The sequence below is a fragment of the Felis catus genome, chromosome A3 (genome assembly GCF_018350175.1).
Source record: "Felis catus isolate Fca126 chromosome A3, F.catus_Fca126_mat1.0, whole genome shotgun sequence".
Taxonomy (NCBI): domain Eukaryota; kingdom Metazoa; phylum Chordata; class Mammalia; order Carnivora; family Felidae; genus Felis; species Felis catus.
Genome location: NC_058370.1, coordinates 58,160,915 through 58,187,517, shown reverse-complemented (window position 1 = coordinate 58,187,517; position 26,603 = coordinate 58,160,915). Strand labels below are relative to the sequence as shown.

The 26,603-nt window shown below is 43.5% G+C and overlaps 1 protein-coding gene across 3 annotated transcripts in view; it reads left to right on the top strand.

Annotated features, from left to right (window-relative positions):
- Positions 1–401: 401 nt before the first annotated feature.
- Positions 402–26,603, top strand: part of IL1R2 (interleukin 1 receptor type 2) — a 34,689-nt gene continuing 8,487 nt past the window's right edge. Inside the window, exons 1-4 of one of the 3 annotated variants that reach the window (XM_003983885.5) lie at positions 402–646; positions 17,161–17,285; positions 18,103–18,367; positions 24,239–24,419. In XM_003983885.5, the coding sequence (XP_003983934.4) occupies positions 633–646; positions 17,161–17,285; positions 18,103–18,367; positions 24,239–24,419 (585 nt within the window). In that variant the 5' untranslated portion in view covers positions 402–632. Of the gene's footprint in view, positions 647–6,140; positions 6,164–15,999; positions 16,154–17,160; positions 17,286–18,102; positions 18,368–24,238; positions 24,420–26,603 lie in introns of those variants that run through there. The other 2 variants (XM_045053997.1, XM_019826989.3) reach the window with 2 other exon arrangements.

Sequence of the window (26,603 nt, the reverse complement as noted above, 5' to 3'; positions counted from 1 at the left end):
CTTTGGGCCTGTTAGAGGGAGTTAGGAGACATTTGTTTTGTACAGACATGATTTAGGACCGAATTTCCATTTCCAGCAGACAAACTATTCGGTTTGACAAATTCCACAAATCGTAATAAAGATTTGGAAAGCCACCCCCTTCCTTCACTTAACAATTAGAAATCATATAAGACTGGGACACGGAGGACTCAAAGCTTAACTCTCCTTCTATCCCAGAAGGGTTCCATGGGGACAGACATCAACTCTCTCACCAGTTAAAGCCCAGAAGACCTCCTTTTCTCTTTGATGGAGCCATGGTCAGGCAGAATACACATCACTTTAAAACCACCTCTCAGCTGGAAGTACGTAAGTTTTAGCGAGTCACAAAAAAATAGGGAAACTTACACACAGTTTCCTTGGCCACTTCCCCAACTGAGTGATCATGCACCCAGCACCATAAGCCAGAGGGTGCTCCCCGGTAAGGAGGGAAAAGGTGTGTTCACAGCCACTCAGTCAGAGAGAGTGACACAAGCCCTATTAGGAAATCCCTGGAGGACAAGGATATAAATCCCTGCCTGGACTGCTGAGTTTCCACTGAAGGTAAAAGTTGGGCCTGGCAGCCTTCCCCAGGCGAGAAGCAACAAAGTCAAAGAATGCAGGGCTGCAGGTAAGAGGATTTTGAGAGTGTGAGGGTATGAGAGAGAAGGAGAAACAGAGAGAGTGAGAGAATGAGAGAGAGAGGGAATGACAGAATGAGAGGGGGAGAGAGAGAGAGAGAGAGAGAGAGAGAGAGAGAGAGAGAGAAATCTGAGGCGTCAGGACCCTTGAGTTCCATTTCAGAATGGAGCCTCAAGCAGATTTCCTGATGTCTCTGGGTGCCTTCCTAGGTGACATTCCTCATCTCTTTGATCTTCACTTGTGTGAAGGTGACCTTGACCTTCTTGGGCTTCAGTTTCTCTGTCAAAAAAGGGCTGGATCAGAGGGTCTCTGAGGATCTTCTATGTTTCCAAGCAACAGGTAAAATTGGTGCAGAATCCAATAAAAGGAAATTCATAGTTGTAGACAGGTCACCTCGGGGGAGGCTGTGCCTATGAGGCTTACACTGAATTCAGAGGCTTTCTTCTTTGGAAGTTTGGGGAACTTTCTAGTAGGGCATGTTTCCTTTTTAAAAGTGGGTGTCACTCTTCTAACACTGGGGCTTTCAGAGCCGGCTGAACACCAGGACTCTGGGTTGTCTTGGAGGAGTAGCAAGCAGATAGTGGTGGTAAAGTGTGAGCTGTGAGGCTAAAGGGTCTGTGTTCGAGTTCTGACTTTGCCTCTTACTAGTTGTATGATGTCACACCTATGTCTATAACATGACTGTCTTTAAACCATTCTGTACTCTAGTGCATAAGGAGTACAATTTGGATAGAGATCATCTATCCAGTGGCCAGCAGCTGGCCAGTAATCAATAGCCAGGAAGCATTAAGCTTACCTTTATCCCTTGCTTCATTCTCGTGAAACAATAAAACTAGGTACGATTTTTAAAATAAAGTTAATTTTTATCCCCAATTATAATGAAATACATTGCACAATTTACGTTTAGCCTCTCAGTGCCTCAGTTTCCCCATCTGTAAATAGTGACCTTGGTGAGGAGGATCTCAAGGTAGTGGGAAGAGTAAATGAGTCTGAATCATGGGAAGCGCTTGGAGCAGCCTGGCACACCGTGTGTGCTGCCGAGATGTTGGCTCTCACTCTTTGGCATTATCTCCCTTGAATCCCACACCTTTGGAGGCCTTGGCTCCTCATGGAACCCCAGTGTCCTCAGAAGCTCCCAGCTCTGCCATTAGTGTCGTGTGGTCCAGGTCAAGCCTCGTCTCTGTCTGGGTTTCCTCTTCTATAAACAGACAGTTGAGTGACCTGACTTGTCAAGCCCCTGCCCCCCCCCCCCCCAGCTGCTCAGGGCCTGTGATGGGATGCTGCTTCCTGCTCCTCAGCTCACCCCATCCCACCCAGTTCACGCTTGCCCTGGCCCATCTCTCTGAGCTCTGCCATCTCAAGGGGGGCAGTGGGTTCCATCCCACCGGTTCGGTGTGGTATTCCCACACACACAACTGACATCTCATTACAGTCACATCTCATTACAGTCTTGCCCATTTCCATTGCATTTTCCCACATTTTAGCCTCTTTGGTTACCCTAAGAGGCAAGCAGGAAACTTGGGTAGGGTCAGAGGAGCTGTGAGGATAGTCTCTGCTCCATTTATTCCCAGCTGCCAGGGAGCACCTCCCAAGTCCTGCCAGCAGGTGTCCCCTCAACCTCCTGGCTCCCACTGGACCTCACACCCCAGCTGTTGCGCGACAAACTACTGTGTGATTAAGACCCTCAGGCCCTGTTCCTCCTCCTCTGCTAGCCACGGACAGGCTAGCAGAGTCCGTGTCACATAAAAACGCAACTGACAAATGGCAGTTGTATGGGTTTAGGTTGCCTTTTTATGTTATCATCAGCTGCTTTCCGTATGGGGGTACATGGTCAAGACAGAGCCTTTGGCCAGTGCTTCTCAAACCTGAGGGTGTACCTGTACCCCTGGGGTTTAGTAAGCACAGACTGCTGGATCTACTCAGATTTCTGATTCAGTACTTGTGTGCAGAATGTCTGAGGACTTGCATCTCTGAGCAGTTCCCCGGTGATGCTGATGCTCCGGGTCTGGGGACCACTTCTTTAGGCAACAACAAGAAGTTTTACACTCAGTGCAAACCGACCAGGGAGTTGTTTCAGGACAACAACATTTTGAGGCCATTTTCAAAACAGCTCTCAGAGACCCACTGGGTTTGACATGAGTACCAGAGGCCGGAGGTCTTAAATAGGAGAATTCTTTTAACGGATGGGCACATAATCACAGCAGGAACAAGAGGTATCTTAGTGTCTGAATCTTGACCTCAGGCTCCTATCAATTTTGTTCTTCACTAATGAAGGAACATTGCTTAACATAGGAAGGGGGTGGCAAAGGGCAGCAAAAAGATGAAAGGAATATGGAAGCTTCTGTGGCCAGGTGATGGGCCAAACCCAGTGGGGTCACAAGGAAAATGATGATGGTGCTGTTAATACTCTAGCATCTCAGAGACCCTATTCCAGTGGTTCTCAGCCCTGGCCAAGTGTTAGAATCAGTTGGGGAGCTTTTAAAAATCTCTGTACCTGGGACCAATTACATCATTAACGTCGGGGGCTGGGACCCAGGCATTAGTAGTGTTTAAAGTTTTCTAGGGGTGTCTGATGGCTTAGTTGGTTAGGTATCTGACTTTGACTTAGGTCATGATCTTGTGGTCTGTGAATTCGAGCCCTGCTTTGGGCTCTGTGCTGATACTCAGAACCTGGAGCCTGCTTTGGATTCTGTGTCTCTCTCTTTCTTTACCTTCCTTGCTCACACACTCTCTCTCTCTCTCTCAAAAATAAATAAACATTAAAAGAAAAATTTAAAACTTTTCAGGAATTCCAATGTATAACCAAGGCTGAGAGCCACTGCCCTATTCTGTCCCTTATACTCCTTACTGTCCCACCTCTATTAACTATTCAGGGACTAGCTCAACTTCAAACTCTGTGTTCTGAACCTGTAATTTATCTGATGAATCTCAGATTAATGGGCATTTGACTCACCAGTGGTGTGAATAGGAGAGAAGTCTGAGAATCTGTATTAACCTCCATCCAAACGTTTCTGAAACATACTTTGGTTAAGAACCTCTGTTTCATATTGAGCATAAATAGTTTCCTAAACATGAGGAGGCAGATGATTGTGATATTTGATTGCAGGGCCAAAAGAGCCCAATTTAGAACCTTGATATTATCTTGCTATGTGACTTAGACACGTACCTTAGTTTCTGGACATTAGTTTCACTCATCAGATGACAGGGATGGGTTAGGGAGCAGAGGTTCTTTGCTGTTGTTAAGGATCTCTGGAAAGTATTCATACCACCCACATTTGTCATGAAATGTCAAGGGGAAATTCAAGAATACGTGGACTTAATTGGGGATTTCAGGCTTGAGTATATTCACAGTCCAGGCAGTAAATCAACTCTGTGAGTCTGTGAGTGATAGGGCTTGTGGCCAATTGGAATAAGGTTGTCCCTTGGGAAAGAAATTCAGTGAAAAGTAATACCAACATTCTGGCTGAATAATGCTTACTCACAAGCTGAATTGGCCCAGACCCTAGTTTGTGATTCACGGACTAGCTTTGACAACTTCTGACAATACGATCACATACACCCTGAGTTATGGCAAATCCTGGCCCCACCACTTTTATTTGTTTTTCCATAGAGGAGTAAGGAACTCTTCTTGTAAGCCTCCATGTCTTCATCTCTAAAACAAAAATAATAACATGTAGCTCATTACACGTTGGGGAAATTAAAAGAGCTTTGCCTACTGCTTGGCGTATATTGATGTTCAGTAAATGTTAGCTAGTATCACCATCTTCTATATCATCATCAGATTATGTGATTCTGACAGCAAAATTTCAGAAACTGCTCTGAAAGCCTGGAGCCATGGGAATTTAATATAAGCTGTGCTCTCACTCCATGTAGACCTCTGCCTACTTTATTTAAGGATGAACCAATCTAAAGATCAATGCTTCTCAATCACCTAGAAATCTCGTTAATATGCCCATAATTCTGATGCCTGAGTCTGAGATGGGGCCTGAGATTTCACCTCTCTTCACAAGTGATGCTGCTGGTCATGGATGACACTTTGAATAGCAAGGCTTCAAAACATTTGGGACAAGGTTTTCTTACTTGGGAGCAAGGAAGAAGTGAAAGCAAAGCTGTGGATAGTTCCTGGATTTTCTAGAGCTAATATTCATCAGAATGTTTTCTTAAATGTCTGTGGTAAGCAGAATCCTAAGACGACCCCCACTGATCCAGGCCCTTGTATATCCCCTCCCCTGAATGAGGAGGGAATATAAGAATGTAATGATTAGGTTTACCTTGTACCACAAAGGTGAAAGAATTTTGCAGGTGTAATTTAAGACCCTGACTAGTTGACTTGAAGTTGATCAAAAGGAGTTTTCCTGGGTGTGCCTGATACAACCAGGTAGACTGTATAAAAAAAAAAAAAAAGTCTAGAGGTCAGAGTCAAGAGGTCAGACATACATGACGCGACATCCGATATTGTTCTATTGGCCTTGAGAAAACAAACTGTCATCTTGTGGAGGTGGCCATGAGGCCGGAAATGGTGGGTGGCCTCTAGCTGCTGAGAGTGGCCTTGGCTTACAATTGGCACGAAAGTGGGGACCCCAGTTGTACAATCAAAAGGAACTGACTCCTACCAAAAACCGCTTGGAACAGGACCCTGAGCTTTGATAGTCTGCTAGACCCTGAGCAGAGACTTTATCCAAGCTGAGACCAGACATCTGACCCACAGAAGTATGACTAATGAATGGGTGTTATTTTAAGTCACCGAGTTCATGGTATCTCTACACAACAATAGAAAACAATTACAATTGTTTTCTTTGGTTGCTGTGCATATCATTCCAAGTTAGAGATAAACCTAAAACATCTCAGTAGCTTAGTACAACACAAGTTTCTTTTGCTCATGCTATCTCATTGTCATTGGTCAGCTGTGTGAGACTGTGGACGGCTTGCTGTAGCCACTTGAGGACATTTTCAAAAGAGAATTCATGAAGACCATCTGTTAGATTGTTTTGACATGAGTGCTGGGGTGGGAAATAGATGTTTCTCCTACTTAACAGGAGAAAGACATGGAGAGACAACTGAGTGGATCCATGGATGGAAGTAGATAGACCTCAGCCTCCTATCAGGATAACCTGATCATCCTATGTGGCCGCCATCAATAAACAAGGGCTCAGAGAAAGAGTGCTGGAGGGTAGGCACCAGAAATGAAATGCTTAGTGATCCATATCCTTCCTACTTACTTTACATAGCTATAACCAGTCATGTGACTATGCCTAACTTCAAGGGTACGGAGAAGTGAAATTCTGTGTGTATCCAAAGTAGAAAAGTTCCAGATATTGGTCAGCGTGAGTCTGTCTACCACAGCATGTTGCTCAGGTTGGGAGGAAGCAGGATTTCAGACCGTCCAGCTTCATAGATCTCTTCTTGACAAGGCGGCTGGGCATCGCAGGGCTGAAAACGGCCAGAGGGGTTAGTGTGTGAATGGAATGCTTGACCCCAGCCACAGAGGACAGCAAAGGACTCCCTGGTGAGACTTTTTGGGTCTGTGGAAAACCCAGTAAGTCTGGGCTTTAGTGGGCTTTCTCATGGCAATGGATTTCCCCAGACGGTATAGATAAAAATCATTTGAGTTTTTTTTTTTAATGTTTTATTATTTTTTTTTTTTGAGACAGAGAGAGACAAAGCGTGAGCAGGGGAGAGGCAGAGAGAGAGGGAGACACAGAATCCAAAGCAGGCTCCAGGTTCTGAGCTGTCAGCACAGAGCCCGACGCGGGGCTCGAAATCACAAACCGTGAGATCATGACCTGAGCCGAAGTCGGATGCTTAGCCACCCAGGCACCCCAAAATCGTTTGAGTTTTTAATTGTTTGTTTTCGCTTGACTTTTCTCTGCTCTCATGGACATGCTGGACACAGGGCTAGGGAAAGCTGCCACCTTCTGTGACCCTCAGAGGACAAGCCATCCTGGCTGGGCACATTTTCCAGGGAGTGGAAGATGATCTTTCAATGCATAAAGAGAAAAACCCACCTTTTTTGACAACTTAATTTTGGAAGGAACTCTTTCTAAAATATATTTAACATGGTGAAACTTTATACTCACTACAAATTGATGCTAAAAATTGTACCTTTAATCACTATTTTGATAAGAATCTCATTTGGTCTTGAGGCCCCTTTTTATTAGGAAAATGTCATCCCCATCTTGCTGGCTCACATTTGCCTCTCTTGGATTTATTCAGTCTCTTTTGGGTGGAGCTCAAGCTTTCAGAGTTTCTCACCTCCTAGCCAGGAAGGAGTCTGACAATAGGGAGGCCATGTCCTCAGGGCAGGATGGGAAGGGTGACAGTCCACACCTGATGGCCTGAAGACTTCACTGGTTTCCATGGAGAGTCTCTGGATGGGGTGGTCATGTAGTGTCCTGCTGAATCTACTGCTGAGTTCTTGGCTGGGAAAACCCATAGTCTGATCTTGCAGCTGGGTCAGAGCCATGACAATGGCCAACTTGGGTCCACTGTGTGCCTCACTGGCTCCATAGGTTCTCTGTGTCTTGGCCATAGCCACGTTTCTCTCCTGGCTTAGACTGGCCACTTGTGCAGATTATACTCAGAATATTTAACAACCAGCAGAGATGAACGAACATCAACCAACTGGAATGGATGCTGTAGTATTTGTTGCTGGACCAAGAGGATCTTAGGGGAGCCCCAGAAAAGCCATGGTAGTAGAGGGTGAAGAGCTCAGGGCTTAAGGATGTGGAATTTACCACCTGTTGGGGGTATGTTTCCACATTTGGCCACACTGCTCCTCATGGACTGAATATCTGGCAGTCTTGGCTTCAAGTCACCTCGTCTTTCATCATGTCAGCCCCATAGTAGCCCAGATCTCAGTTTACCTCCCGTTCTCCACTGGAAGCACAGGGGAATATCTGGATCTCTTCTCCATCAGTGAAGAACTCAATCTAGCAGGGGACTAACCCTTGCATCCCTCTACCTGAACATGCCATGCCATTATTTCCTTTCTTCCTTAGCACCCCCACTTGGTCAGGATGCCTTGCTTTACCATGGTGGGGTTCCTCTGGAGACCCAATTTGAAAGCAGAACAAAAGTTTCTCTGCTCTCAGTTGCTCCCCCACCCCCATCCCTTCTACCGTGTGTCCCAGGAGCATGCCAATATGCCTACTTGCTCTTGTGGTTTTCCTCCTTTCACCCTGGAGCCCCCAAAGCCTTTTCTTCTACTTCCCCTTCCTACCAGGAAGGAATATGTCACATCCACTTCCTTCCCTCCTTTCTGGGGAGGGTTTTGCTCTTCCCTTTTCTTTGGGCTATGGTGGCAGAAGAATTGGAGATAGCAAGGAGAGAAATACAATGGAATGTGTCACCCTGACACTGTCAGTCAGGCATAGTGAGGTGGAGGGACCATTGATGTCTGCTCTTAAAGGTCCTTGATTGAAGTACTCTGGTTCTTGCAAGTGTCTTCACATTTTTCTTTTCTTTTTTCCTGCATCTCTCTTAATGTTTTTCTGTCTCCTGTGTCATTGGGCCATCAGCTGTCACTCGCTTCTCTGTACATTTTCTTCTACCAGTACAGTCCCTCTTTCTAATTTGCCACCTCGAATCTGCTTCTGATGAAGTGTTCTGGTCACATATTGCTGCGTAACAAAGTGCCCCAGAATTTAGAAGCTTATAACAAACATTTTATTATAATTCACATATTCTGCAGGTCATGAATTTGAGAGGGACTCAGCTAAGCAATTCTTCTACTCCATGTGATTTGATTGGGTTCAAACAGTGGTACTCAGCTAGTGAAAGGACTCTTCTAGAGAGTCTAAGAGGGCTTTACTCACATGGATGGTGTCTTTGAGGGGATTCCTATGAGGCCAGACATAGCTGGAACTGTCAACCATATTCCCTACATGTGGCCTCCTTTGCAAGGTGGTCTCAGAGTAGTTGGACAGTTTACATGGTGGCTGACTTTCCCCAGAGTAAGCATCCCAAGGAAACTAGGTGGAAGCATTCACCCAGCATTATTTTGTTGGTTAGACACAAGTCCCAGGCTGGCCCCATTCAATGGAGGGGAGTTGGACTCCAAGTTGTGATGGCAGAGTGCACAATCACATCATAGAAGACCACGTAAGATGGGAGATACTGTTGTGGCCATCTTTAGAAAATATAATTGCCACTCTGAGAAGTGATAATACTCTATACGCAACCAGAAAGAGGTTCTGTGAGAGAGGTGAAAAGCTCCTTTTGTGAGTAAAATATACATGCCTTTGTGCCAGGATCATATTGCTCTCTTTCAGCTGTTCAGATCATTTTGTCCTTGTTTCCTCTGCCCACCTTATTTCAGATGAATAAGTTCTCTGAATGACTGTGTGGTGTTTATTACATACACTCAGATTACAAGAGGTTGAAAGCCACATTCGGCTTAAAGGGTTTGCTTCCTGTCCCATGTCAACACACAACAAACATTACCCAGTGAGTAGCCCAGTGGAGCTAGAACTCCCATCCTCAGGAGAACTCAGAGGTGTTGAATCCTGGCTCTGATGTTTTCTGGCTTTGGGACTTCTGCAAGTGAATTGATGAGATTTGGTGGTTATCTGACTAAGGCCCCTTACTTCCTGCTTTAGAAACTGGAGCTGTGCCCACGGCCGGAGCCTAAGTGCAAATCCACACTGACTTTGAATCCTAGGGTTTTACAGCTGAAAGGGACCTGGGAGCTTTCAGCAGCTCAGTCCTTGTATTTATTTTAGAGATGAAGAAACTGTGACCCAGATTGGGTAAATCTCTTAGTGGCTTGCCTAAGATCACATAGCTAGTTAATGGTAGAGTGAATCCAGCTTCAATCTCCTGCTCTAACGTGCTTAAAGACTTTACCGCTAAGATGTCGGTCTGAATGAAAGCATCAGAATTCCGTGGTAGGCTTTCAATGTGTGTGTGTGCATGTATTTACAATTGTGTGTTTACATGTTAAACACACTTCTTTTTTTAAAGTTTATTTATTTAATTTTGAGTGAGGGAGAGAGGAAAAGAGAGAGCATGCATGCACGCACAAGCTCTGGAGGGGCAGAGAGAGAGAGAGAGAGAGAATCCCAGTCTTTGTGCTGTCAGCGCAGAGCCCAACTCAGGGCTCAATCACACAACTGGGAGATCACAACCGGAGCTGATATCAAGAGTCAGACACTTAACTGACTGAGACACCCAGGTGCCCCAAACATTATTCTATAATATGGATTTAGGCATCAGGTTTATTGATTCCATTAGGTAAAGTTGAACACCATTCTAATGTAGCAACTGGTATTAGGTAAGTTATTGACTATGGTACCAGAAAGTTCTCAGGCTGTGAGAGGGACCCTTAGCAGGAGTTAGTAAGAATGCAGGTGGTGGAAACTCTGACTTCTAACTCAATTCTGCCAGTTGTGTGCTCTTGATAAAGTTACTCACCTCCTGAGTTTTTGGGTCTGCTTCTGTAAAGTGCTGATGAGAGCCACCACATTTTAAGTGATTTGTCTTTGCCAGCTCTGTGTTGACCTCTTTACATATCACATGGAATCTGACCCTTCTGTGCCACATGCTAGGCTACAGCCATTTTACAGATTAGCAGACTGAGTCTCTCAGAGGCAGTATGATCCCCACGCCCCCCAGTCCCCACCCCGCCACGGCCCTAAACCATCCCGCTGGCACACAAGGTAGGCAGGACTCACATTTGCTTTGTCAGACTCTCAAGTCCATGTGCTTTCCACAGTTCTTTCCCGTAGAGACTCCCTAACTCTCAGAACTACTGTGCAATGTTGACGGACTTCTTCTGAGCTTCCTTCTAGGATGGACTCTGACCAATGAGTGGATCTTAGGGGAAGGCAAATTTACATTTGAAATGACAGAGGTTTCTGGGTTTTTTTTTTAATGTTTATTTACTTTGAGAGAGAGGGAGAGAGAAGTCCCAAGCAGACTCGGTGCCCTCAGTATAGAGCCAGATGTGGGGTTCAATCCCATAAACTGCTAGATCATGACCTGAACTGAAATCAACAGTCAGATGCTTAACCAACTGAGCCACCCATATGCCCCTAAATGACAGAAGTTTCTGATCATGTGTATATTCCAAGACTGGAAGTGTCCATCTAATGAGGGGTAAAGTTGGCAATCTATGGAGGATGCTGGGTTTGGAAAGACTGTTTGGATGGGCTGCTGAGCTTTATGGCTTCTAGAGTCCCCTCTAGCTCCAGGTTCTGGTGCTTCTATAGAGCAGGGGATGAATACCAAGGCTAAGGATTGTGTTGACTCAGGATTACATTCCACTTTATCATTCCATTAGCTCTGTGGCCTTGGGTAAGTTACTTAATGTATCTGAGTCTATTTCCATTGCTTCATGTTTATAATGGGGATGATGCACTCTACCAGACTCACGAGTTTAGTTAGCCCTCTAGAATTGTTCAGAGCAGAAAATTCCTCTCACACAAATATCAGGTTGGGAGAATGTGAAGCCTGGTGGATTCATACTGTGGGTGCTGAGGGCCTCATGGGTGGAGCTTCCACCCCACATCAGTCATATTCTAGGAGGATGGCAATTATTCTGAGCTAGAGGGGTGGGTCTTGTCAGGGGCTAGCCTGTAAGAGGGCCTGATGCAGGAAGAAGGTGAAGAAAGTGTCTTGGTTGATGGTCCAGCTTGCTGGGGGCTCTGAATGACTCAGGCTTACTGGGAATGCAAAGTGTGAACAGAGGATTCAAATGAGTGGGGAGGTGAGTTGGGTTGATTTGTCAAACCTCTTTGCCAATGGTTCCTGGTTGGGGCAGTTGACCAAGCTCAAGAGGTTTGATGAAAAAAGAGTGGTTTCAGAAAGTAAAACATAAAGAAGGCATGTAGCCAGTGGTGGAGCCAAGTCTTAGCTTCTCTAAGTTTTCCCTTTGAGATTCAGCCCATCATGGCCCAAAGATGGGTCTTCCTGTGCCATGGCTTCCAGTAAGCATTTCCATCTCCCCAGACCCCACTGGAGTCAAGGACATTGAGGTGCTCTCATTCTGACATGGCCATGCAGACCAGAAATTGTCCCACCATGCTGCACTGAGTTCCCTGAATTCTGGGGTTGGGTGGGGGGAGTGTGGTGTGGTGGGGAAACTAGTTTCTCTCCTTTCTGTAGACAACCCATCAAGGGTTCTGCTTTAAGCCAGTATACTAAAAACAAAAAAAAGGCTGCCTCAAAATTGATCATGTATTTCTCTGCATCTGAAACTAAAGAATCTTCTTATTCCCTAAGCTCTTAACATCCTGTGCTTTCCAGAGACTTAGTTCAAAATACTTCTTATTTTGCTTTGGCTTTAAATTTTAAAAAATTCCAAGCTTAACATTGATGCAAATATTTATTTTCCTTTGGGTGTCAAAAGGTTTCATACCACATGCCTGCAACAACATGTGTCAGTTTTTAGGAATTTACTTTAAACTGGAGGTGGCTAAATAGTATGAGTAGGGCCTGATAACTCTTTGACTTCATTAATATTCAAGATCTGTCATCTTTGTTTTGCTTTTTTGGGTGACTGTACTGCCTGACTCAGAGATGGGCAGCTGCCTAAAATCTTTCCGGAACAAGGTGAAGATAGAAATAAAGTTTAATCTTTTCAGTGAATTAAGAGATATATTAAAATATACTAGAGGGTAACATGTTTAATCCTTTTAAATGCCTGAAGATTGATCTCTGGAGCTATCATTTATTTGCTTATTTGTTCTCAATCTGCTAAAACGTGTTCCTATATGCATTCTAAAGTACTTAGGGGTGAAGTTTGAGATGTCTGTAATTTTCCAGTGTTCAGGGGAACAATATGTATATGTGTATGTGTATGTATATGTGTAAGTATATGTGTATGTATGTGTATATGCATGTGTACACACATATGTGGATATATGTATATGTATACACATGTGTATATATGTACACATGCATGTATATATGTGTATATTATATGTGTATATATGTGTGTGCATATGTGTGTATATGTATATATGTGTATATATGTATATATGTGTGTATGTGTATATGTGTGTATGTATATATGTATATATATGTGTATGTATATACATGCTTATAATGTATATATACACACATATGTGTGTGTGTATATATAGGGAAGGAGACAGAGAGAGAATGAGAATAAAGCAAAATGTTAATAATTGGTGAGTCTCGTGAAATACAGACTGGTGTTATGCCATCCTCACTTTTTTAGTCTGTTGGGATTTTCAAAATTAAATTAAAAGGTGAAGCAAACAGCTACATACTCTTAGGCTATGTGTACCATTCATGAGCAGGAGGCTGACACCAGGGATCAAAGGCGGTAAGCGGGGTGCTAGGCTCAGTGCGGGGCCACCAGCTCTTTCCACCGTACTGTGTTCTTTCTCCTTCCTTGAACTCTCCACAAATTGTTGGTCATTTTCTTATTCCTGGCCCTGCTTTCCATCTTATTCTTCGGTTTTCATACACTGGGTGTAGTGAAACATAGTTGTGTGGAAAAAAAAATTGTCATTCAAATTCTTGGAATCAGTTGCCTTTAAAATTTCTTTCTTCCAGTAAGAAGGTCAACTCGGATTCAAGAAATGTCAAATTGTCTGTAATTTAAAGACATGTTGAAAGAAAGTAGGGCAGGAGAAGAATGTTTTGCTGCACACCTCTGCAGAACAAATTCTTTTTCCTTTAGGCCTGCCAAAGAATTACTATTTCCCACGCTAGGGCAATTTTGGTTCCAGCCTTTTCCTGAGGTTTTGATTATTAAAAATGATCACTACTGCATGTTTGTGGTTTAGTTGTCTGAAGCCACTTCCTGAAGAGGTCACAGTAAAGCAGTTGTTTTTTGGCAAAGTCTTCAGAGGGAAACCAAGGCAATTAATTCCTTTGGCTGAGGGGGCCCTGGAAGGGGGGTGGGTGGGTGAGAGGGGATGGGGAGTACAACATTTTAGGGTTTCATGCCACTGGAACAGGGTCCTTGTTGAAATATCTCTACTTCTCACCCTGACCAGACATGCGATTTTGAGAAGAAGGTTAATGACCAAATCGCTTTCAACATGTGAAAAAGAAAGTGAAAGGACTAGATTTCCCTAAGACCCTTCCAGCTCTGTAGCTCTGTGAAGCCTCAGCTGATAACTCCCCCTGGATGGACACAGTCTGACTCTTTGGTGTCAAAGTAATTTTAAATGTGGTTACAAACCACATAACTCAAGGCTAAGCCTGCACCTGTGTCCTGGGAGGTGCTCTCATCCAAAGGGAGGCTGCTCAGCTCCTCCTGCCTTTGAGTTGAATTACTTCTATTTTTTTAAGTTTATTTATTTATTTTGAGAGGGTGCGTGAATGCACAAATGGGGAAGGGGCAGAGAGAGGGAGAAAAAGAATCCCAAGCAGGCTCCATGCTCAGAACGGAGCCCACTATGGGGCTCGATCTCACATACTGTGAGATTGTGACCTGAGCTAAAATCAAAAGCTGGATACTTAACCCACTGAGCCCCAGGAACCCCATAAAATAAGTTTTTTCTTTTAAGTAAATTCTACACCTAGCGTGGGGCTTGAACTCATAACTCTAAGAGCAAGAGTTTTTGCTTTACTGACTGAGCCAGCCAGGAAGCTGAGTCAAAGTGACTTCTTAAAGAGTCAGTCAGCAGAAACTGTTTGAAACAGTTGAGTATCAGAAAGAGGACCAGTGAGAACACAACAACTGACCTGTCAGGGCTCCTTCCCCGGTGTTCTTTTTATAAAGTTTGAAAAGTTTGCATATTGAGATTCAGTTTGCCTATGTATGGCAGGAAGCCCAAACATATTTAAAAAAAAAAAAAGTAGTCTAGGGTGGGAGCCCCATGAAACCACTGAAGGACTCAAGTTCCTGTCTTATCCCAGCACTGTCTGCAAGTGGTCTGCACCTTGTGACCCAATATGGTGACTGTAATCCACCCACCATATCCATACTGAGTTAGCAGGAAGGAAGACCAGTGGAGACTTTTAAGTCTTTTGAGGAGGCTTTTAAGTCGACTTCCCAGGAGGAGCATACATTTCCACCTACATTCATTGACCCAAATTCTGTCACTAGGCCACTCCTAATTGCAAGGGAGGATGGGAAATATAGACTTTGTGTGGGATAGTAATGTGTCACACTAAGAGTCAGGGGTTCTATAATTGGCAAAGCAGGGAGGACAGATCTTAGAGGAGGAAACTAGCAGCATCTGTCATAAATACTATATTTTTGAAGAGTAAGGGCTTTGGAATCAGTAGTCTTGGGTTTAAACTTCAATTCCTGCTTACTAGTTGTGAGATACTGGTCAAGCTATATAACCTCCTTAATCTCTTGTATTATATGATCTGTCAAATTGGCATCATGAGATTCACATCATGGGGGTAAAATGGCAAAACTTATATTCTCAGTGTTTAGCTCAGTAGCTCACTATTATATCAGTCCCCGTGTCACCATCTTTGACTTCATCCACTTATTTGGATATGTGGTATTGGTTATACATGTGTATTTGACTCCGTCTTTTTTCAAAGCCTCTCTAGAGAACCAGTGAATCTGGCTGGGACCAGTACAGTTGGGGATGCGAGAAGCTAATGTGTGTGCAAAGAGGGCAAAGCAACTTGGTCAACGTTGTTGTGACTCTTATGCTAATCAAGTTGCCTGGTTAACCTGAGGCTGGGGTTAGTGGTTAAAGTCACAGGAAATATTTGTGTTTCAGAAACAGGTGAAGGATAGGACCACGCAGAAGCAGGAAGAGCTTAGGGGAAACAGCCCTAGGGTAGACACACAGCTAAGGGGAAGATCTCAGGTCATTTCACTGCCCATTCCAGTTCCTCATCACTCAAGGGGGAGTTCAGACTGCAACTCTGAACCCGTGCCTTCGGATGAGGGAGGGTTACTAGCACGCAAGTGTACTTCCTCAGTTTGCCAATCCTGCCCTGGCCACTTAAGGTCCATCTGGGTTTACTGTGAGACATTCAGAATGGTATCTGTTCCAGGGACAGGGAACAAGTTAAACTTTAAGGAAATGGGGAAGGGGTGGTGATAGGGAATTTTTTTTTTTTTCCTGGATTCACTCATCACTCCCAATTTCCTGCTAGGCTTTTGAGCACAAATAATCTCCGGTACTCTCTGGGACTGGGTATTTTATAGGCCTTGAGGGCTGTGAATTAGACCATGCCTCGTTTCTCAAGACTGTCCCCACCCAGGGGAGCCAACAAGACACGGTTGTGGCAGACGTCATCATTGCTCCCAGGTATTTCCATTTCCAGTGTAACTTGAGGCTCCTCCCACTAGAGGTGGAAGTAATCTCCCCGCCCCAGTGATGGCAGCTTTGGCCACATGACTTGCTTTGGCCAATGGAATGTGGGCAGACCAGCAGTAAGCTAGTTCTGAGCAAGGCTTTGAGTGCTCTTGCCACATTGCGTCCTTTTTTTGCCATCACAGAAGATCATCTCCCAGGAGGTTGTAGGTCCAAGGAAGATGAGAGACACATGGAGGAGACTTAAATCCCACCCGAAGCATGGAGTCAAGCCTAACAGCCCGATCTAGGTCAGCCAACCCCATCTGATTCACGGACTGTGAGATAGAATCGCTTTACACCATTGGCGTGATTGCCATGGCGCTTGTTTTATGCATTTCAGTCTTGAGATGGATTGTTGGTAGTATGGTTGTGGCAATGGTTGCCTAATACAACAGACCATTACGCTACGATGTGAAAGGGACTGCAGGGAAATATGGAGACGTCTGGTGCTCCAGTCTTGGGGAAGTGTGTGGGGAGGAGTACTTTATGAACTTGTGTAAGCTATTCACTATTTGTAACTTATTTTGCTTTTCCTCCTGGGATGCTGTAGACCAGAGAGTTAGCGGTACATAGCATCCATCAGGTACGTCAGAATTGTATGTAAAATAAAAGCTAATCCATAGAGACAGAAGGAAGAGTTCTCCAACAAGTAAAATATAAAGACCTTTTGGCTTCTAGTGATTAAGCCACTCATTCATTCAACAAGTAGAACTTAAGGATACAGTTGTAAATAGGATCTTTGAGTACATGAGCTTGCATTCTATAGGGAGGGAACGTGGTTGATGATGAATGCCACAGACAGCAATAGAGCAGGAAAGGAAAATGTGCAGCATTCACAGAAGGGTGGTGCAGCTTTACACGGGAAGGTCAGGGAAGACCTCACTAAAATGATTTTGAGTAAAGACCTGAAGGTTAGAGAGAGCCTAGGCAGTGGCCACAACCAAGGAAAGAGCATCTCGGTTTGCAGCAGGGAGCACTAAGGCACACTTCAGGAGAGAGAAACACTTAAGATATGGAGCACCTCTTCCAAGGCACCTTGTTAGTGCTCTGGGGAGTTGATGTTAGGTATGCTCAGTGAATATAGCTGTTGAGGAGAAAATCCAAAACTTTTGTGTTTTCTTGGTTATAAAGTCTGGGCAAAAAGATTTCCATCTTCAGGTGAAGCCTCCAGAGCCTCCTGCTGGGACCATCGTCAAGGTGTTTTCTCTCTGGGTGTGTGTGTGGCTCCTGGTGACCCCTCTGTCTCCTCCTACAGATTAGGGGGTGCTGAACCTGAGATCACCTCCCGTGTCCTTCAGAAGTTGCTGGAAACAATGTTCGTCTTGTACGTGTTGATAATCGGCGTTTATTCCTTCACCGTTCAGCCTGAGGAACACACAGGTGAGAAATGAATCTTTCAGCTGGAAAGGGCTTGCCTGAAGCTTCTCTGGGGGAAAGCAGTTGTTTATCTAGTGAAGTCTATTGTTTTCAAAAGGCAAGTTGTGACAGATGCTTCCTCCTGCCCATCTCCTCTGTTGCACTGTGCTTGCTCTGGGCATAGGTCATTCCTGCCAAAGAGCGAGCCAAGAAGGTGGTGTATTTGCCCTCAGGAAAAGGTGCCTTTGGATTTTAACCACATGTCCTGTCACAACTAAGCTCTTTTTGTATCTGAACTCAGCCAAAATCCACTTTTATTTTTTAATTTTATTTATTTTTAATTTTTTAATGTTTATTTATTTTTGAGAGACAGAGAGAGACAGAGCATGAGCAGGGAAGGGGCAGAGAGAGAGACACACACAGAATCTGAAGCAGGCTCCAGGCTCTGAGCTGTCAGCACAGAGCCCGACACGGGGCTCGAACCCACAAACTGTGAGACCATGACCTGAGCCAAAGTTGGATGCTTAACCAACTGAGCCACCCAGGCTCCCCCCAAATCTACTTTTAATGATAAGGAGTCAACAAGTGAAAAATATGACCCAACTTTTTAATCATTTTTTCATCTCCATGTGAACCAGATTGAATTTTCCCCACAAAATGTAAATTGGAATTGACAGTAACCCAAAAGTTGTTTTTGGGAGTTTTGAAGTCATTATAACAGGAGGGTTTAATGGGGCCTCCGGGGTGCAGGCCACTTGTTAGGGGCACGCGGCTTCTTCAGAGCTGCCCATCCAAGGAGGTTTTGGATCCAAAGCCTGACTATGATCTCTCTGTCCTTCAGTGGCTGCAGGAAACTGCCAGTTTCTTGGCAAGCATTTCAAAACTGACTTCAAAGTGGAAGGGGAGCCTGTGGTCCTGAAGTGCCCCCAGGCGCAGTATTGGTTGCGGGAGTCTGTCAGCCCCCACGTCAACGTGACATGGCATAAAAATGATTCTGCTAGAACGATTCCAGGGGAAGAAGAGACACGAATGTGGGTCCAGGATGGTGCTCTCTGGATCTTGCCAGCCTTGCAAGAGGACGCTGGCACCTACCTCTGCACTGTCAGGTGAGGCCCCCCAGGACTAGGGTACGGAGTGGAGCTCCTTCCAGAATGGACTTTTGCATGGTTCTTCAGTGTTGACCTGGATTTCAAAATGAGAATCTACCTTTTGTCCTCTTCACTGTTCCTGAAATACCTCTACCCGAGAGCTTTCCCCAGATACCCTCATGGCTCTTTCTCTCCATTTAAGTCTTTGCTCAAATGTCACCTCTTTAGAGAGGGCTCCCCCAGCCACTTTACCTAAAACAGCATTCCTGACACTCTCTCTTTTTACCCTGCTGGTAGTTTTCCTACCTGACACACGTGTGTTCACATATTTAATGTTTGCCTACCCTGTAAGAATGTAAACCCCGGGAGGACTGGGACTTGGGCCGTTTTGTTCATGCCTGCATCCGCATGGACAAAAGAAATTGATATAGAAACTGGATGGGACTGTAGGAATGAATTAATCCAATTGCTTATTGTACGTGTGAGGGGACCAAGCTCACTTATGAAGTGCTCCTAGGTGGTGGGTGTGGAGCTGAAACTGGAACCCAAATCTCCTGATGTGGGGTCTACCCCCCTCCCTCTTTGTCCTGTTGCTTTTTTTTAAAGTTGTGGTAACATATGCATAACATAAAAGTTATCATCTTATCCCTTTTTGAGGGTACACTTCCGTGCGTTAAGCACATTCACATTGTTATGCGACCATCAGCATCCTTCATCTCCAGAATTCTTCATCGTCCTACACTGAAACTCTGAGCCCATTAAACACGAATTCCTCATTCTTCCCTCCAGCTCCTGGCAACCCCCGTCTTACTTTTTGTCTCTATGAGTTTGATTGCTCTAAATACCTCATATGAGTGGAGTCCTACAGTGTTTGTCCTTTTGTGACTGGCTTATCTCACTCAGCACAGTGTCTTCAAGGTTCATCCATACTGCAGTGTGTATTAGAATTTCATTCCTTTTCAACATTATTCAATGGAATAATATTCCATTGCATAAATATACCATATTTTGGTAATTATGGTGCTTCTGCCTTTAGGCTGTTGTGAGTGATGCTGGTCTGAACATAGGTGTACAAAGATCTGTTGGAGTGGGGCGCCTGGGTGGCTCAGTCGGTTAAGCATCCGACTTCGGCTCAGGTCATGATCTCATAGTCTTCGAGCCCCATGTCGGGCTCTGTGCTGACAGCTTAGAGCCTGGAGCCTGCTTTGGATTCTGTGTCTCCCTTTCTCTCTGCCCCTCCCCTGCTCATGCTCTCTCTGTCTCAAAAAAAAAAAAAAAAAAAAAAAAAGAAATCTGTTGGAGTCCCTTCTTTGAATTCTTTTGGGTATATACCCAGGAGAGAATTGGTGGATCATATGGTAATTCTATGTTTAATAATTTTTTGAGAAACCATCACATTGTTTGCCACAGTGCCTCCTCCATTTTACATTCCCACCAGCAATGTACACAGCTTCCAGTTTCTCCTCATCTTCACTAGCACTTATTATTTTCTGGGGTTTGTTTGTTTGTTTGTTTGTTTTGGAGAGGAATAATAGCCATCCTACTGGGTGTGAAGTGTTATATTATTGGGCTTTCGATTTGCATTTCCCTAATGATTAGTTATGCTAAGCATATACCCATGTCCTTTATTGGCCAAATGTCTGTTCAAGTCCTTTGCCTAGTTTTAATTTTCAAAGTTTTTTGTTGTCTTATTTTTAATTTCCTTTAAAAATGGAAAAATAATTAGAATGCAGTGTTATATTAGTTTCAGATGTAGAGTATTCAGCAGTTCTGTACATTTCTCAGTGCTCAGCACTATAAGTGTACTTTTAATCACCTTCACCTATTTCATCCATTCCCCCACCTACCTCCCCTCTGACAATCACCAGTTTGTTCTCTGTGTTTAAGAGTCTTGTTTGTTTCTTTTGTTGTTGTTGTTCATTTGTTTCTTAAATTCCACTTATGAGTGAAATTATATGGTATCTATCTTCCTCTGTCTGATTTATCTCACTTAGCATCATGCCATCCAGATCCATCTACGTTGTTGCAAATGGCAAGATTACATTCTTTTTTTGTGGCTGAGTCATAGTCCAGTGTATCAATGAATCATCCTGTCAATGAATCCTGCCTAGGAAATAGATAATCTCTTACTTCCATAGCAGGGAAATGTGGATGCTTGATTTTACAATAGCTATCAATGCATGGTTTTTCTTTCCTTTTAGTGTAAAAGAATTCTAATGTTTTCCTAAGGAGCACTACTAGGAAAACTTAACAGTGCATTAGAAAAAGAACGGAATTGGGTTAGAATAGCATGGGTGTGAATCCTAGCTTTCTCATTTTCTAGCTGGTAGGATGTTGGTCTTATTACTTGGCATTTATGGGTTTCAGTTTTCTCCTCTGTAAAGAGAGTTGTTGGGAGAGTTCTATGAAATCACAGCATGTGAAGCACCTAGTATAGGGAGCACCGTAGAAGACGGTCAATATATACACGAAAGTGCCTTTTCTTTCCTGAAGGCAATGCTTATTGACTCTTGTAGTGATACTATGCAAAAATCAGGGAGATGTCAGCTGAGTGATGTTTGTCTTTTAAAGTTTGTTTTTATGGTTGTTTTAAAAAATTATACCTCATACTCATTTTATTTTCTATTCTTGTAGAAAAAAAGATCTGAGGGGCGCCTGGGTGGCTCAGTCGGTTGAGCGTCCGACTTCAGCTCAGGTCACGATCTCACGGTCCATGAGTTCGAGCCCCGCGTCGGGCTCTGGGCTGATGGCTCAGAACCTGGAGCCTGCTTCTGATTCTGTGTCTCCCTCTCTTTCTCTGCCCCTCCCCTGTTCATGCTCTGTCTCTCTCTGTCTCAAAAATAAATAAACGTTAAAAAAAAAATTAAAAAAAGAAAAAAGATCTGAGATTGAGAGGGGCGGTAGAAATCTCAGTGTGGGTCAAAGTTTCGTAGCATGTGAGAGAGTCTACCTGGCTGATCTCTAGAACTCTCTTCCAGCTCTAAGATTGGGCTCCCAATGGATTGAGAATCACCGGCAGTTGCCATAATACCCTTTGGATTTATAGTCACAGGTCATGAAACAGCCCTGTTCCTGTGATTTTTATAATCTTCTGATCCAGAACCCACAAGACCTTTCTGTCAACCAGGGTGGGCAAGTCAGTGGCTTAAAACCCAAATGCTTATTTAACACACATGTAACAAGCCAACAAACCCAAGTTGGGTTCAGAGACAATTGAGAACCCAGACTGAGGGGGCAGTCACTATTTCAAATGTTGGCTGCCATACCAGAAGGAGATTGCTATTAAAACTTTGGTGCAAGGACACCTGGGTGGCTCGGTTGGCGTCCAACTTTGACTCAGGTCATGATCTCGTGGTTTGTGAGTTCGAGCCCCACATTGGGCAGCTCAGAGCCTGGAGCCTGCTTTGGATTCTGTGTCTCAAACTCTTTCTCTGCCCTTTCCCAACTTGTGCTCTGTCCTGTCTCTCTCAAAAATAAATAAACATAAAAAAAAAAACTTTGGTGTAGAAGTGACACACGTATATCTCATTGACTAGAAAGAGTCACATAACTGCACCCACCCACAGTGGGGCCATGACATGTTAATTCCACTGTATGCTCAGGATGGGGGAATTGGACACATTTGGTGAACAACACTAATGACCACCACCCCTTTGCTGTGGGGATGTAACACCACGTGGAGAATGTGAGTGTTGATCAAATCATTCCGCACCCATCTTTCTTTTGCGTCATTTTCACGGAGTGTCTTGCCCAAGGGGAATTACCAGATCAAAAATGTGAACAGATTTGTAACTCTCAATATGCGTAGTAAGTTTGGTTTCCACAGATCCTGCCCTAATTTATGGGTTTTCCCAAAGCCTTACCAGGCTTCTAACCTTGGTTTGACCTCTTAGTTGTTGTACAGCCTTAGGAAATTACTTAATTTCTGTATACCTAATTTTCCTCATCTAAAAATGATATAATAATAATTTCTGCCTCATAGGGTTGGAGAATAGATAATATATAGAGAGCACCCAACACAGGGCCTGGCATGTATCTCCTCCAGGTGCTGGGATGACTCTTTTCAGGTGTACACTCTTCTTTAGACTTGTCCTCGTTTACATTTCTTTTTTCTTATTCAAAAAAATTTTTTTAATGTTTATTTATTTTTGAGAGAGAGAGAACGTGGGAGCAGGGGAGGAGCAGAGAGAGAGGGAGACACAGAATCTGAAGCAGGCTTCAGGCTTTGAGCTGTCAGCACAGAGCCCGACGCAGGGCTTGAACTCACAGACCATGAGATCATGACCTGAGCTCAAGTCAGTTGCTCAACGGACTGAGCCACCCAGGTGCCCCTCCTCATTTGCATTTCTTACAATGAGATTATATATTTTTCAAGATGATAGTTAACTTCCTGAATTTCTTTGTGCCTAAAATGTTTGTTCATTCTTTTCCTTTTTTAAACCAGACATGAAATATAATATAGATATTGGCTCTATATATTTGAATTAATTCTTTTTACTTTCAGGTAGCAAGATTTTATTTTATTTTTTTAATTTTTTTTAACGTTTATTTATTTTTGAGACAGAGAGAGACACGGCATGAACGGGGGAGGGGCAGAGAGAGAGGGAGACACAGAATCGGAAACAGGCTCCAGGCTCTGAGCCATCAGCCCAGAGCTCGCGGACCGCGAGATCATGACCTGAGCTGAGGTCGGACGCTTAACCGACTGAGCCACCTAGGCGCCCCTCAGGTAGCAAGATTTTACACTTACTTCTTTCACATACATTTTTTACATTTTGTTCCTTCTTCAGATATAGATTGTTTTTTCTTCTGCTGTACAGGTTCCCTCCCCCTGCCTCTTCCTTATACAGCACACATTTTCATGGTCTCTGTTGGTGTTGTTTCTTAGGTAGCCAGGGGCTTAGCTGAGGCCATTGTATTTTCATGTTTTTCTATTTTTTTCCTATGTTTCTATCAATGTTTTGCCTCTGCCATTTCCCCAGCTCTAGGGTCTTGATAGAATTATGATATTGAGATTAGAGTTAGGCCAACCAAAAAACAAACAAACAAAACCAAAAGAACACACACACACACACACACACACACACACCACCCAAATTAAAAACAAAACAAACTTGCCAAGTTCATTTCCCCATGCAGTATTGCAAAAATATTTTATAGATCTTACACAAAGTTCTCGGCAGTTTTCTGAAATTCGACTTACCCTCATAGATGATTCCCAAGAGAAGTAAAGGGAACTTTATTCTAGGTAAATGGTGGCTTTTTGCAAACAATCTCTCTTTTTGGATATGGCCTTCTGCACTAGGAAGTTGAATTGTGTTGGGGCTGTGCTCAGGGACCCCCTAGAACCCGGAAAGGTTCAGGCCTGTTTGAAGGGTATTTGAGGATCTCTTAGTGACCCTCAATGGGGTTGAAATCAGGCTTGGAGAGGGTCCTTTGGAAAAAATGCAGACCATGTCATCATTTTTTTTTACAATAGTTATGATGTGGTACTTTTTTGTTGTTTTGTCTCTCAAGGACTCAAAAAGATCAGGAAGAGAAGCATTGTGATACTAATCAAGAAACTGCAGAACACAGATTTTAATGGGTTTGGGGAAATTTGTTTTTTTTTTTTAATGTTTTATTTTATTTTTGAGGGAGAGACAGAGCACAAGTGGGGCATGGGCAGAGAGAGGGAGACATAGAATCCGAAGCAGGCTTCAGGCTCCCAGCTGTCAGCACAGAGCCCACTGTGGGGCTCAAACTCATGAACCATGAGATCATGACCTGAGCTGAAGTCGGACACTCAACAACTGAGCCACCCAGGCGCCCCAAATTATTCTTAATGTCATTTAGCTTTACTGTTATTTTTTCTTGTCATTTATTACCCTTTTTTCTCTTTTATATCAGAAACACGTCTTACTGTGATGAAATGTCCACTGAGCTCAGGATTTTTGAGAAGACAGAAGCTTCCCTGCCTTTCATATCATACCCGCAAATTCTTACGTTGTCAACCTCTGGGTCCTTAGTTTGCCCTGAGCTGAGTGAATTCATCCGTAACAAAATGGACATGAAGATTCAGTGGTACAAGGTACATCTTTAAAAATTGCCATTAAAAAAAAATTTTTTTTAAATCGCCATTTAATTAACATGTGTCTTACCAACTACAGGAAGGATATAAAATACCCATTCTGAAGATAACACATTCACTTTTATATTTCTGATTTTTTTCAACTAGTTAGTTTAAAAAGGGCAATGATTAATATGTTCTGTTCATCTTTATGTGGCTGGGGCAAGGGTCCTCAGAGTAGGAATTTAAGAAGACAGAATATAAAATGAATGCAGAGTAAGTGGCAGTTGAAGAGAATAGCTTTTTACTGTCATTTGTCTATAGCAATGGGAAAAAACCCATTGTTTATTTAACAACTGTGTACACATATTAATGAAGCTTTTTTAAAGCACATGATAATTAACTTTTGTGTTAAAGGAGTAAATATAGACAATTTGTTTTCTTGCCTGATTGAATAAATACTATCATCAGATCACTTGTGTAGACCAGGTGTGGGCAAATGATAGCTATAACCAGTGGCCAAATTGAGTGGCCACCTGTTTTTATTTGCTCGGGATAGTTTTTACTTTCTTTGTTTCTTTCTTCTTTTATTTGAAAGAGAGAGAGAGCAGGGAGAGAGGCAGAGGGAGCGAGAGAGGGAATCTTAAGCATGCTCAGCATGGAGCCTGATGTGGAACTCAATCCCACGACCCTGGGATCATGACCTGAGCTGAAATCAAGATTTGGACACTCAACTGACTGAGCCACCGAGGCGCCCCCAGTTTTCACTTTCTTAAATGGTTAAAAAAATAAGACTAGTATTTCATGATATATGAAAATGACATAGAATTCAAATTTCAGTGTCAATAAATAGAGTTTTACTGGGACATGGCCATACTTTCTGTGTCTGTGGTCTCATACTCCAAGGGCAGAGCTGAATAGCTCTTCAAACTTACCAGAGGACAGAGGCCATGTGGAATGTAGGCCTGAAATATTTACTATCTGGTCCTTTACAGGAAAATTTGCTGATCCCTGATATAGACAGACCATAGACTGATGCTGAAAAGTTGTAATTTGTTTAAAATTTGATATAGGGCCACCTGGGTGGATCAGTCGGTTAAGCATCCAACTCTTGATTTTGGCTCAGTCACGATCTCGCAGGGTGTGGGATTGAGCCCCGTGTCTGGCTCTGCACCAGCAGTGCGGAGCCTGCTTGGGATTCTCTGTCCCTCTCTCTCTGCCCCTTCCCTGCTTGCACTCTCTCTCTCTCTCTCAAAATAAATTAACATTAAAAAAATACAAAAAATACAACCAGTTGACTGGTATTATAGCTACAAGATATGTATAGGATATCAATGCTAATCGTTACTTAGTCTGAACTGGGTAGAAGTCTATTCTGGATTCCCTGGCATAAACTAACAAAGTAGGGACTGTTAATATCTCCATTTTACAGATTAAGAAATGGAGATACAGAAATGTAAGGCACTTGTCCAAGGTCACGCAGCTGGTAGATGGTGAAGCCAGAACTCCAGCCCAGGAGGCCAGGCTCCACATACCACTGCCATGCAGGGGACCCCTGGAGGCTTAGAGGCCTTGGAGGAATGGGGGTACTGAGCCCTGTTTGGCTTTTTCATGTTTGGCTCCTCCTGTTAGGAACAATAAAATCTCTTTTTGGTTAGATAGATTGTAAAATAATACTTTATGAGCCATTAGCTGACAAACCTTTCCAGTTATGTCTCTGCTACCATTCAGAGCAAGAGTCTGAAACAGCTCAAGGTTATGTTTGACTATTGCAAGGTTTCGATCATCATGGTTTTGAAAGATAGGTTCCTGAGAACACTGTGTGCTCATTAGGATGTTTTTTTGAATCACATTCAGTTTTTTTTTCTGTTACTGGAGGCCTTGCTCTTGAGGATTCTGTTGTGTAAGACCCACAGAATCTCTCACCCATATAGGAAGTGTGCTCTCATTTCTCACATTTAGTTTTTCTTTTTTTCACAAAGTTTCTCCCATCTTTACTGACTCCTAAAATTGAAACAATCTTTAAAGTAATTACTGCAATATCATTTCTTCTGAATATTACTTTTCAAGTCACAAGTGATTGAGGGGCAGAGGCAGAGAAGGAGAGAGAGAAAGAGATTCCCATGAGGGGCAGAGGGTAAGACAGAGAGAGAGAGAGAGAGAGAGAGAGAGAGAGAGAGAGAGAGAGAGAAATGGGGCTTGAGA